Raw genomic sequence first — 13981 nt, forward strand, 5'->3', positions numbered from 1 at the left:
AGAGTCCAGCACTGGAGGCAGAGTGTGCTCTCGTCGTTGTCCAGGGCATCCCCTGGGGACCACGGGGCTGGCAACCAACATATGGGGGGCCAGGAAGAAGGGGGTAGACTCTGAGGCGGACAGGAGAGACCATCTGACACAGGCTTGGTGAAAGCAGGGAGCCCAGGAGTCCTGGGTTCCAAAGCTGAGCAGCCAGTCCTCAGGGCTTCCAGCAGGGTGGCCCGTAAAGAGGCACAATGGATAAGTTTCGGATGATATTCCAGTTCTTACAGTCAAACCAAGAATCCTTCATGAACGGCATCTGCGGGATCATGGCTCTGGCCAGTGCCCAGATGTACTCGGCTTTTGATTTCAGCTGCCCCTGCCTCCCGGGGTACAACCTGGCATACAGCGGGGGCATCCTGCTGGTGCCTCCCTTGGTGCTCTTCCTGCTGGGACTGGTGATGAACAACAACGTCTCCATGCTGGCCGAGGAGTGGAAGCGGCCCACTGGCCAGAGGCACAAGGACCCTGCCGTGCTGAGGTACATGTTCTGTTCCATGGCCCAGCGGGCGCTGATCGCACCCGTGGTCTGGGTGGCCGTCACCCTGCTGGACGGCAAGTGCTTTCTGTGTGCCTTCTGTACGGCCGTGCCAGTGACCGCTCTGGGAAATTCGAGTCAAGTCCCCAGCCTGGCCCCGAAGGAGCTGACCAGGATGCTGGCCCGAATCCCCTGCCGGGAGATCTACGATGGGGAATGGCTGCTTGCCCGAGAAGTGGCTGTCCGATATTTGCGCTGCATCTCCCAGGTGAGCTCTCAAGTGTCCTCTGGGCCATTCTGTCCCTGATGAAGACAGAGTATTATTCATTGCACTTCCTTCTGGGTGGCCTGAGGCTGGCAATCCCTTCTACCAACTCAGGGGCCTACCTAGCTGGACAAGGGTCAAGACCCGGGGTAGGATTCTAGGGCCTGGACGGCACCCAGGGGCACAGCGAGTCCTAGGATCCCAGACCGACCCAGTCTGCCTGAAGAATGGTTGAAAGCCACAAAGGATTTGCATCCTTTAAAACTGGGGAACCTGGCAAGGTGGGGGAAGGGCCTTGCTGAGGGGCCCTGGCCCATTTGGATACATTTCCCAGGCAAATATAAGCCCCCTTTCTTGGGTGAGAACTAGAGGTTGATGTTGGACCCTTGGATAAGCATAGAAATGGGAGTAGGGTTAAATATATTCTAGCCTTCGGGATTTCTCCTCTTGGAAACTGGACCTCATTTCTCCATGGGGTGGCATGGGATAGGGTTTAGGGAAACTCTCTAAAAGGAAAACCCCTCCCAAACCAGAGTTTTAGAGCTGAGCTGCTACTATGGAGGATCTGGAAGCAAGAGTCCTCCCCGTGGAAGGGGTTTTGGGAAGTCGCCAATGTGGGTGGTAGTGTTTCCATTTAGAAAGTAGGGATGGTATACTCTAGAATGAAGTAACAGGTTCACAAATCAAGCATCATTTCTTGAAGGTGCTGAATTTCAGTTCCAACCTCTTTTTTCCCTTTTCTGTTTTGTTTTGTTTTTTTACACAATCACCAAAATGATTTTTTGTAAAGTGCTGGTTAAATATATTATCACTACTAAGTTAAAAAAAAGAATCATTTATTGAGCCCTACTGTGCACCAGTCCAGTGCTACAGGACGCAGAGCTATAAATAATAAGCTCTCTGGAAGTTTAGAATTAGTTGGGAAGACAAGAAAGAGGGATGAGTTCAGTAATAATCCAAGGCAGTATGGGCTTATTTCTAATGAGCAGTGTGATAGAGAACACTGAGGGCTGGGTTGGTTAGAGAAGGGTTCTTGGGGAGGTAAGTTTGCAAGATCCCACTAACGTGATATTACCTGCTCTCTTAAGGAGGGGTAAGGGGAAGGAGGGAGAGAGAGAACAAGGATCACAAAATGTCCAAAAATTAGTATTCAGATTGCATCAAGATATTAAAAAAGAAAATTTTAAAAGGAAAAAAGATTCTACTAATGTGAAATAATAATAATATATTCATATTGCCTCCATTTCTTCATCTGAAAGGAAAGGGAAAGAAGAGAAGGGGACAATTATTAAGTGCCTGCTATGTGCCAAGCATTGTGTTAAACATTTGTTATTTCAGTTGATCCTCATAATTACACTGGAGAGGAAGTTCTATTTTTTAAACCCACTTCACAGTCAAAGAAACTGAGGCAGATAGAGGTTAAGTGACTTGCCCAGGTAGAAAGTACAAGACTAGATTTGAATTTAAATTCAATTTTTCTTGTCCTACCTAGCATGCATTTAACAAGACAATTCCTGACCTCAAGCCTAGTGCTATATCCACTGTGCCCTCTAGCTCCCTTCTCATTTGTAATATAATGGGTAAATGCTAGTATTTTTCCCCATTTCGTTGTTATTAAGTCATTTTCAGTCATGTCTGACTCTTCATGACCCCACATGAAGGTTTTCTTAGCAAAGATACTGGAATGGTTTGCCATTTCCTTCTCCAGTTCGCATTACAGATGAGGAAACTGAGGCAAATGGAATTAAGGGACTTGCCCAGGATCACACAGCTAGTTAATGTCTAAAACTAGATTTAAACTCAGGAAGGCAACTTCCCAATTCCAGATCTAGCCCTCTATCCACTGTACCACTTAGCCTCCCATTTAAATGAAGAAACGGAAGCTCAGAGAAGTTCTATAGCCAGTAGAAATCTGAGGAAAGATGAAAACCCAGGTCTCAGGACTGTAAGTCCAACCTCTCACTATACCCTCCTCCTCCCCAGGGACAGTGAGAGGGGCCAGTAGCTCCTGAAGGGAGAGGGAGTCGAGGCAAGGTAGGAAGAAGCTTCTCTCCCTCCCTACTCACTCCTCCACTTGGGCTCTTCATAGGCTTTGGGCTGGTCCTTTGTGCTGCTGACCACACTCCTGGCATTTATTGTTCGAGCCGTTCGGCCCTGCTTCACCCAAGCCGCCTTCCTCAAGAGCAAATACTGGTCTCACTACATCGACATTGAGCGCAAACTCTTCGATGAAACCTGCACTGAGCACGCCAAGGCTTTTGCCAAGGTCTGCATCCAGCAATTCTTTGAAGCCATGAACCACGATCTGACCTTGGGTCACTCCCATCCAAGACCAGCGAAGGCTCCTGCCGAAGGGTCGGAGGATGAGCGGGGGAAGCTTCATGGAATTACTGACCAGGGTACCATGAACCAGCTGCTCAAAAGCTGGCATAATTGTAAGCCCCCACTACGGCTGGACCAGGAGGAGCCACTTCTGGAGAATGGGTGGGTAGGTGGGGTGCCAGGGCCTGGCCCAGCCCCTATCCTGAGGAAGGAGGTGGCCACCTACTTCAGCAAAGTGTGAGACCACCAGCAACAAGCTACAGATCTGTAAGCCAAGCTGGGACTGGGTTTATGAGAGGGAACAGGCATCGACTTCAGGGTTCAAAACCATTTTGTTTCCATCAGTCTCCCGTGCTACCAATCATAATGGTCCCTGGGTCTCTTGAAGTTGGTCTCAGCCAAGATTTAAAAGTGCTTTTCATGAGTTGGGAAACCATATTGGGACTACTGCACAGATGGGGAAGATGAGGATCTTGGAGCTGCCAGGGTTTGGTCCTCTTGGCAGAAGTTCCCTAGGAGATGACCCCAGGGAGCTAGACGACCGGTCTAAATGCTCCAGGCCTTCCTCCTCCAACAAAGGAGAAATTTCCAGTTTGGATGCTGAGAGAGAGGCTGGCTTGTCCTAAAAAGAGCCTTTAGCTTCATGATTTCTTGGGCCCTTAAGAAAAAAATTCACTCACTCCTCATGGGGAGATGAGATTAGCTGATAACTAAGCAGTATTAATCAGGAGAGATCAGAGTGGGAGGAAGAGGACAGGGTGAGACTTCTCAAGGTCCCCAGCCTTTCTCCAATCTTCTCTAACAGGTGGCTTCAGGCTTTGTCTCCTCTCAGCCCCTTTGGGTCTCCAGGTCTAATACTCCAAGGACCACCCTTGAGGATAATCTTTGCCTGGAACTGAAAAGTCTCAGGAACTGAAAAGTCACAGGAACTGGGATTTGTGCTTTGGGGTGGAGAGAGAGAGGAGAGGAGATGAGGGGCTTTTATTCTAGACTTTACTTGCACATCCCCTACATTGTGAGTTAGCCAAGTAGGAGACAGAAAATTCGGCTCCAGGCCAGGTGACCTGCACAGGATGGGTGAGGATGTCCCAAATGATAATATTGTGACTTTGTGTTTGAGAAAAGCACTTTTCTCCTCCGTCCAAGTTCAGGGAACTTGCTGTATATTTCTCAACTCACTCTGCTGCTTACTTTTGAGATGAGGATTCAGAAGGGTTCCCCGTGAAGTTTAGAGTAATGAAACTATTTCCTCCAAAGGGGCTAAGCCCTCTGGAATTGTTCTAGCTCAGAGATTTTGAGATAAGACCCCTTGACTCACTAATAGTCCTTGAATGTGACTATGAACCATGCCCTGACTGTGGGCTTCAAACCCTCCTTTTGGGCTTCAGCAGTGGAGATGGATTGCCCAAAGCCATTTGCACTCTTTCCTGGTCTTCTCTGGGTCCTTCAGGGATAAGACTAGCTGGGGTAAGAGAAATATTACTTCCTTTTATCCCCATCTCCTCAGCAGTGGACGGCACCAGGAATGGCCTTTAAAGAGTCCTGAATGTATTGTGAAACTGAATTTCTAGGATTTGGGAGTTAGGGTAAGGGGTCTTCAATACAATCTCTCCTATCCTCCCCAGAGGAAACTACTCAGAGTTCTGTCATTTTCATTGTTTCTTTTTGTCTGTCTTTTTTGAAAAGGACGGATGTCATCATGGGGTGATATCTTGACTTGTGCATGTATTAGATTTAAGTGAGGCAGAATTGCACAAAGTTGTCAGCCTCGCTCATTCTTCCAGAGTTATTAAAGTCCAGCAGCAAGACCAAAGTCACCTGTGATGGTCCAGGATGCAGCAGATGCTCTTGGCATCTTTCATGTCTTATCAAGCTCTAAGTGGTGCCTGCTTCAGCCACCTTTGAGGCCATTGGAACAAATTGTTCTCATCTGCCCATCCCACTGGGGGAAGTCTTCACATGTTTGGGGGAGACACTCCCCCTAACTCCCCAATGGGTTTGTGGTCCATTGGTTACCCTCAACCTGGTATAGCCCCTCTGCTGAGACATTTTACCAGTGTGTGACTGCTGCACATGCTCTGGCTTCTCAGGTGAGAATGGAGGGCCAAGTGGAGCCCAAAGGTGAATGAGAATCCCTGAAAAGAGCTTGGCAAGCCTTCACACCAGAGGCACAAGTCCTCCTTGAATGGTTATACAGTCACATGGGGGTATAAGGGGAGGTAGGGAGGGTCTTTCTCTCTGCACTCCACAAAATATTTCCCCTATAAAATATCAGAAGTGTAATGCCTTTGTGAGTGAGAATCACCTTCTCCACATTCCTAATTTAAGAATTGAATATTCCTGAGAGAGGATACACATTTATTCATTAAGCAACCAGGGTAGGTTAATTAATCACCTAATTAAATAAACATTTATTAAAGCCTATTATGTACAGGACTCTGAATTTATATACAACCTTTTAGTTCCACCTGTAATTTCCAAGGTCTTCAGAACCTCCTTCTCCGAAAAGCAGCCATAACAAAAATCCAGGGAAAATTCAGGTGGCAGGAAGGGTTGGAATTTAAAAACCAAACACCACCAGGTCCACTCTCTAGTGGAATGGGCCAAGCTATGAATGCAAACAGCCCACTATTTAATCCCTTAATTAGAACTGGTAAACAAGATTAAATATAAGATGTCCCCCTAAAAGGAAGCCTAGGAAGTAGGTTCATTGAATTACTGAGTTGGAGTTGAAAGGAACTTTAAAGGACATTGAGTAAAATGCCCTCATTTTACAGATGAGGAAACTGTGGCAAGCAGATTTGAACCCAGGTCTTCCTGACTTCTTCTTGACTTATCTCAGTCAAGTATGATAAATAGATTTAAGTCACAAAAATGGGTTGTCCTGTGTCATTATCCCCACTTCAACTGAATTTGCCTGACTGTAAGAATAAAGGTGTAGGGTAGGGGAAGGTCAGCCCCTGATGGGGAAAGGCACCACCACAGTGACAGGACTCTGAGGATGGCAGGGTGGTGGCTCATAACTGGCAAAGGAGCAGGGGGTGGTCATACACTGAGGGCCAGAAGGAAGAAAATGATGAGGGATGAAGTATGTCCCAGATGTCATCACCTTGAGCAAAAATCTCAGTCCCCTACCCTAGTTCCAGCTCTAAATGGAGAGAAGGGAGAGCTCAGAGGTAGGAGGAAACCAATTCCCTGAAATCCCTTTTGGAGATACAAATAGCGGTCAGTTTACTCATCAAATTTACAGGTGATGCAAAGCTAGGAGGACTAGTAAATATACTGGAAGATGAATTTAGCATTCAACAATCTTGTCAATTCCACCTTTAAAACAGGTTGCACATCTGTCCCCTTCTCTCTACTCTTTTGGTCAGCACCCCTAATTCATGTCCTTACCTAGAAGGCAGCTAGGTAGTACATGGATAGTGTGATGGCATTTGGAATCAAGAAGTCCTGAGTTCAAATCCTTAATAGCAGAACCTCCCAGCCTCTGCTTCCTCATCTGTAAAATGGGGATTATAACAGTACTTACCTCTCAGAGATGTTGAAAGATCCAAATGAGGTAACAGACATTAAGTATTTTGAAAACCTGATGTGCTATATAAATGCTAGGTCTTAACATCATTACCTCTCATTTGGATTAATAGAATAACATCTTAATTGTCCTCCTGGATTCTGGACTTTCCACTCTTCAATCTATGCTCTGCATAGCTACCAAAATAGTATTCCTGAAGCATAAGTCTGGTTAAGTCATTCCCCTGCCTTGAGGATAAAATACAAACTCCTCGGTTGGCTACTTAAAGTCCTTTATAATCTGATTCCAGTCTACCTTTCTAGGTTCAGTTCATGTATTCCCCTTTCTTTTTTTTTTCTTTTCTCCCTTTTTTCTTTTCTTTACTTCCCCCTTCCTTCCTTTCTACTCTCCTTCCTTCCTTTTTTCTTCCTTCTTTTCCTTCTTTTCTCTTTCTCTCTTTCTCTCTTTCTCTCTCTCTCTTTCTTTCTTTCTTTCTTTCTTTCTTTCTTTCTTTCTTTCTTTCTTTCTTTCTTTCTTTCTTTCTTTCTTTCTTTCTTTCTTTCTTTCTTTCTTTCTTTCTTTTTTTCTCTTCCCTTACCTTCTGTCTTAGATACTGGGTATTGGTTCCAAGGCAGAAAAGCCATAAAAGCTAGGCAATTGAGGTTAAGTGACTTGCCCAGGGTTACATAGCTAGGAAGTGACTGAGGCCACATTTAAATCCAGGATTTCCTGTTTCCAGGCCTGACTCTCTATCCACTGAGCTATGTAGCTGCCTTCATGTATTCCCCTTTCATATACTCATTGTTTCAACAAAAGTCCCCTACGAGTTTTGTTCTCTGAATTCCAAGTGCCTTTACTCTGTGCCCACCTGACTGTTCCCCCATATCTAGAAGACACTCTCCTTCTCTATCTGACACTTAGACTTCTTAGTGTAAGGCTCAGCTCAGGTGTCACCTCCTACCTGAAATATTTCCTGTTCATCCTCCCTGGCTGTTATTACATCTTCCCTCCTCAACTTCTATGCCTATGTTTATTTCTTTATATGTTGTTTCCCCACAGAGAATACAAGTTCCTAGGGAGGAAAAGGCTGCTTTTTGTTTTGTGGTTGTATCCCCATGACCTAAGGTAGTTCCTTGCACAGAGCAGGCACTTAATAAGAGCTTGCTGGATTCAACTGGATGATTAAAAAGTATCTTAGACTAGAATCTTGAGCTGTATCAAATAAGCTGAAATTTAATAGTGCTAAATGCAAATTAGTTGGGGCTAAAACACAAACTTCACAAATCCAAGGTACACCTGCACTATGGTTTATCTGAAAAGGATTTGGAGATCTAAGTGACCTGCAAGCTTGAAATGGATCAACATTGTGTTAAGTCAAGAAAGTGAATGCAATCTCCAACGACATTTAGAGATATAAAAGGAGTCAGTGGTAAGGGATTCTGCTGTGGTTCAAACCACATTCATAATACTGTGTTCAGTTCTGGCTACCCTTTTGGGGAAAGATACTGATAAACTGGAAAGAGTCCAGACAAAGACTACCAAGATAGTGAAGAGCTTCAAGTTTATGCCAGTAATGACTGAAGAATTGATTGAGATGGTCATCATAGAGTAGACTGGAGGGGAAATGGAAAAGCAATTTATCCAATTCTTCTTTTGACTCTGCAGCTTGATTGCCAAGCGCTCCCAGAAGAGCAAAGCCCTTCCCTCTCCCCATTCCTATATCATTAGTGTCACTCCCAGCCAAGTCCCTGAAGCCATCCATCACCCAGAAGAAACACATATGATCTTGCAACTAACTACATAATGTCACAGTCCCTGCCTCCTCCGCAAGCTTCAGCTACTAAAGGCCTGAGGAGTGATGGAGGAGCAGAGTGGTTCAGGTCAAAGTCCTTGGCACCACGTAATGCTTCATCCCCAGAAACTGATGTTTTTATGAACAGAAAAGGGACTAAAGAGTCATTATCATCTGTCTTGTCACTGCACCCAGAAGCCCCACCAGGCTTTTCCAGCTGAAACCCTTCTTTCTATTGTTCCATCCTAGAATGGGAGCTCCTCCACATTTTTTCTAACTTCTGGCAGAGAGTTTTGCACACAGGAAGCAGTTAATGAATGCTTTTAAATTCCCTCATTCATTCAACAAAAGAGGCATTAGATTTGTTCAGCTTGGCTCTCAGGGCAGAATTAGAAGCAAGAATTGGAATCAGCAAAATAGCAGATTTAGGTTTGATATGAGGAAAACTTTTCTTATATTTTTTTTAAACCTTTACCTTCAGTCTGAGAATCAATATTGTATATCAGTTCCAAGACAAGAGTGGTAAGGATTAGGCAATGAAAGTTAAGTGACATGCCCAGGAACATACAGCTAAGAAGTATCTGAGGTCACATATGAACCCAGGACCTTCTGTCTCCAGGCCTGACTTTCAATCCACACAGCTGCCTAGCTGATGCTTCTTATGGTTTTAAAAAATATTTATTTACTGTTTATAAATTAAATTTAAATTTAAAGTAAGCTTTTAAAATATTTATTTACTATTTATAAATTTAAATTTAAAATATTTATTTTATATTTAAATATAAAATAAAAAATTTAAATTTATTTATACATTTAAAATAAAAAATTTAAATTTATTTATACATTTAAAATAAATTTTAAAATATTTATTTGCTTTATATAAAATTTAAATTTATTTAAAATAAAAATTTTAAATATGTACTATTTGTAAATTTAAAATTTTAAACAAAAAATTAAAACATTTATTTACTATTTATAAAATAATATTTCATTTTTCCCCAGTTACCTATAAAACAACTTTTAACATTCATTTTTTAAAAAATTTGAGTCCCAAATTCTCTCCCTCCCTCTGCCCTCCCTCCTTTGCCCTGTCCCTCTCCTCACTCCCTGAGAGAGTTAGCAATCTGTTATAGATTTTGTGTGTGCAAGCATGTAAAATATTTTTCCATATTAGTCATGACTCTTTTTCTGATTACCAAAATCCGAAGCGGAATGAACTGCCTAGGGAGGCAATGGGTTCCCCCTACGGCCTGGACATCAAGCAAAGCTGAATGATCCCTTAAGCAGGATGAAGCCCAGTGGATTCTATTTCCGGTACGAGTTGGAGTGCATGACCTCTTGGGTCTCCTCCAGTCCTAACATTCTGGGAAGTTAGAGGCTCCCCGTGTCCAGGGCTTCGGCTCTTAGAAACCCTCCCATCCTCACTTTGGTATTTGAGGGCGGGTTGAGGAGAAGCTCCAAGCTGCCAGGGAGACTGCATGGTGGGACCGCTGGACCCGGGAACTGGGTAATATGGCAGCCTCAAGACTAGACATGGGGAGCGGCCGCGGCGGCGGTGGGGAGCCGCGGGCCTGGGCCCAGCCATGCCTCCGCCCCCCGGGCCAGGCCGCGCGGACCCCAATGCTGCTGCAGGCCCGGAGCGCCGGGGCGGCCCCACACCGGCCCGGGAGGCCGCCGAGCTAGAGCAGCAGCGGCGCCAGGAGCAGAAGCGGCGTCGGCAGGACGCGCAAGCACCTCGAGTCCTTTTATGAAAAACCTCCTCCTGGACTTATTAAGGAAGATGAGACTAAGCCAGAAGACTGTATCCCAGATGTACCAGGCGATGAACATGCCAGAGAATTTCTGGCTCATGCTCCAACTAAAGGACTCTGGATGCCCCTGGGGAAAGAAGTCAAGGTTATGCAATGCCGGCGCTGTAAACGGTATGGACACAGAACAGGTGACAAAGAATGCCCATTCTTTATCAAAGGCAATCAGAAATTAGAACAATTCAGAGTAGCACACGAAGATCCCATGTATGACATCATAAGAGAGAATAAGCGGCATGAAAAGGATGTGAGGATACAGCCGGTAAAGAAGCTACTAGAAGATTCTACCTCAGATGAAGATGGCACTAGTTCCAGCTCCTCAGAATGTAAGAAGCATAAGAGAAAGAAGAAGAAAGAGAAACATAAGAAAAGGAAAAAGGAGAAGAAAAAGAGAAAGAAAAAGAAAAAAAAGCACAAATCTAAATCAAATGAGAGTTCAGACTCTGACTAAAAAGTCATTTCCTTTGATTCCACCTTGTCACTCCAGAATCATAGCTGAATGTCAGAGGTAAAGAAGTAGCCACAAAAGGGCCTCAGTTGACAGAGAAAAAGGAACCAAAAAACTTGCATAGTTAGCATCCCCCATGGCATTTTGCCCTCACTGCCAACACCGTGATATTGAGTTTCTTATATGCCACACTGCTGGATTCTCATCCTCCTCCTTCCTGTGTACTGTAGTTTGTGATTAGTTTTGAAAAAAAAAAAATCAAGCACAAGATACGAAAATATTCTAGATGTTTCCAAGAGAGATTCCCCTAGAAGACCAGAGGGTTAATGGAGTAGTAGGATGACTTGAGAAGTTGAGATCTTCAGCAGTTACAAGTGCATTCTATTGAGTGATGAATAATAAAACTCCATTATTTCTCACTTAAAAAAAAAAGACTAGACATGGGGTTTAACTGAAGCTGCAAAACAGGAGCTCCCTCTCCTCTCCCCAAGCTGAGCTAAATCTTATTTCTAGCTGCCAGAGGGGTGAGAGTGAGTCACAGGAAAGGAGGGGGAAGTGGGAGGGGAAAGGCAGGGTGTGGCCTGTTGGTGACCACAAAACAGAAAATAGTGACCCCCCCTTCCCCAAACCCCACCCAAGGGGATGGGATCTCTAGCGGGGAGGGTGCTCTGTGGTTGGAAGGATTCTGGAGACCCTGTGTAGGGCATTAAAGAGAGATTAGCCTCTTCCTGCCCTATTTATCCTTCCAGCATCTTTCCTTCCCCTCAGCTTTCCTCTTCCCCTTCCATCTTCTTACTTAGAGAATTTCGCTCAAAAAACTTTATTAAATGACTTTTTAAAGAAAATTTTATTTAATTAGATGATTTAGAATATTTTTCCATGGTTACAAGACTCGTGTTCTTTCCCTCCCCTCCCTCCACCTCCTCCTGTAGCTGATGGGCAATTCTGCTAGGTTTTACATGTGTCCTTGATCCAGACCTATTTCCATATTATTGATATTTGCACTAGGATGATCATTTAGAGTCTATGTCCCCAATCATGTCCCCATCGAACCATGTGATCAAGCAATTGTTTTTCTTTGGGGTTTCTACTCCCACAGTTCTTCCTCTGGATGTGGATAGTGTTCTTTCTCATATGTCCCTCCAAATAGTTCTGGATCATTGCATTGCTACTAGAAGAGAAGTCCGTTACATTCGATTTTCTTACAGTGTACAGTGTTCTCCTGGTTCTGCTCCTCTCACTCTGCATCACTTCCTGGAGGTTGTTCCAGTCTCCATGGAATTCCTCCACTTTATTATTCCTTTGAGCACAAGAGTACTCCATCACCAACATATACCACAATTTGTTCAGCCATTCCCCAATTGAAGGTCATACACAAGTGGCATGGGGGTAAGCAATACAGAATCATTCCATCACAGACTTGGAGTGCCATGAGTCCATGACAAGCACAAAATACTGCTTTAGTTCAAAGGAGAAAGAAATGATACTCAACTCAGGCTAGCAGAGAGAGGAGAGGGGTGAGGACCATAGAGGGAGGCATTATGGAGCTGGCATTTGACCTGAGGCTTCAAGAAGGACCAGGATTTTAACAGGTGTTTGGGATGCAGGTGGGAGTGGAACATTGGGTACATTTCACACTGAGGGGAGAAAAGCCTGGAAGCTGGAAAGCAGGAGATGGAATTGCAAGTCTCTTAGATGAGGAGCATGGCTCTCTCAGTCACCTGGCAAGAGGGAGAGCAGGGATTCTGATGACTGTAGGGGCACAGTCTTTATCATCTCTCAACAGCTCTACATAATCAAAACTAAAAGAAAGGAGCAGAGGCCCAGGAAACCCCAAAGAACAGATGACCTCAAAGTCATTTCTACTTTGGGATTGCCTCACAGATTTCTATTGTTTCCCCTTTTCAGCAATAATTACCTCCCTGATCCCATTTATCTGGGGCTAAGGGTACTTTTTTTTTTTTTAAACCCTTAGGCAGAAGATGGGTAAGGGCTAGGCACTGGGGGCTAAGTGACTTATCCAAGACACTTATCCAGCTAGGAAGTGTCTGAGGCCAGGACCTCTTATCTCCAGACGTGGCTCTGTATCCGCTAAGCCACATAGCCTCTAAATTTGGCTTCCCTTAGCTCCGAAAGAGGCTGCAGATTCTTCCCATGGAGCATCCAGAGGATAATCTCCACACCTTCCACCACATTCCAGCGCAGCTCCCCTCCCCAATACGTACACTCAGACAGATAACTTAAAGTAACAGGAATGTGGTCATATCCCTTCCTAAAGCTGGATCTCCCCAAAGACCCTGGCAGAGGCATAGCTATTGGTCAGCAAGATCAGTGGTTTAGGAAAGGACAGATGAGCAATTTGCCAGTTCAAATCTAGTCTGAGATACTTTCTAGCTGTGTGACTCTGAACAAGTTACTTTACTTCATTTGCATATAATCCCTTGCCACCCTTCTGTCTTAGGGTTGTTACTCATTCAGAAAAGAAGGAAAGAATGAAGGAAGGAAGGAAGAAAGAAAGGAAGGAAAGAAAGGAAAGGAAAGGAAAGGAAAGGAAAGGAAAGGAAAGGAAAGGAAAGGAAAGGAAAGGAAAGGAAAGGAAAGGAAAGGAAAGGAAAGGAAAGGGAAGGGAAGGGAAGGGAAGGGAAGGGAAGGAAAGGAAAGGAAAGGGAAGGAAAGGGAAGGGAAGGAAGAGGAACAACAAATACATCAGTTTAGCTGAAAGTGGGGCACTAAGTGGTGCAGTCGATAGAGCCCTAGGCTAGAATCAGGAAGACCTGAATTCAAATCTTGCCTCAAACACTTACTAGCTATAGTGGCCTTGGGCAAGTCACTTAACCCTGTTTGCCTCAGTTACTTCATTTGTAAAATGACAAACCACTCCTGTATCATTGCCAAGAAAACCCCAAAAGGAGTCATGAAGAGTCAGACACAACTGAAAAATGACTAAACAACAAAGCTAAAAAGTAGCATAAAAAGTGTATGATATGAAATGACTGCAGAGGTAAACTGGAGTCAGACTGTGAAAGGCTTTTGGGATTTTGATGGACTTAAAGTAGAAGAATTGGCAAGGGAGAGGGGCCATGGTTAGTGAAAAGGCAGAGCAAGACGTTATAAGTCAGAATAAAGGAGAAATGAGGAGCTTCACCTGCCCAGCCAGGAAGGCAGAGTAAAAGGTAGTCAGATTTGGACAAGAATCATCTTTCCCCCTAAACCAGAGAAAGCTCGGGAATCCGGGGTCCTCCCTACCCAGAGCAGCCAGTGCTAGGTGGATAATGGAGGATGGGGAAGAAGGGTCTCCTAGAACCCTGCAGT

At 44.5% G+C, this 13981-nt stretch overlaps 1 protein-coding gene and 1 pseudogene across 1 annotated transcript; both read left to right on the top strand.

The window, feature by feature from the left end:
- Positions 1–236: 236 nt before the first annotated feature.
- Positions 237–3348, top strand: CALHM1 (calcium homeostasis modulator 1). Its single transcript, XM_001378528.3, has 2 exons — positions 237–788; positions 2875–3348. Exons 1-2 carry the CDS (start codon positions 237–239, stop codon positions 3346–3348), a joined length of 1026 nt encoding a protein of 341 aa, XP_001378565.1.
- A 6633-nt stretch (positions 3349–9981) lies between these two features.
- Positions 9982–10675, top strand: LOC100028577 (retinitis pigmentosa 9 protein-like; annotated as a pseudogene).
- The last annotated feature ends 3306 nt before the right edge of the window (positions 10676–13981 follow it).

Source organism: Monodelphis domestica, chromosome 1 (assembly GCF_027887165.1).
Source record: "Monodelphis domestica isolate mMonDom1 chromosome 1, mMonDom1.pri, whole genome shotgun sequence".
In the NCBI taxonomy this organism is placed as follows: Eukaryota; Metazoa; Chordata; class Mammalia; order Didelphimorphia; family Didelphidae; genus Monodelphis; species Monodelphis domestica.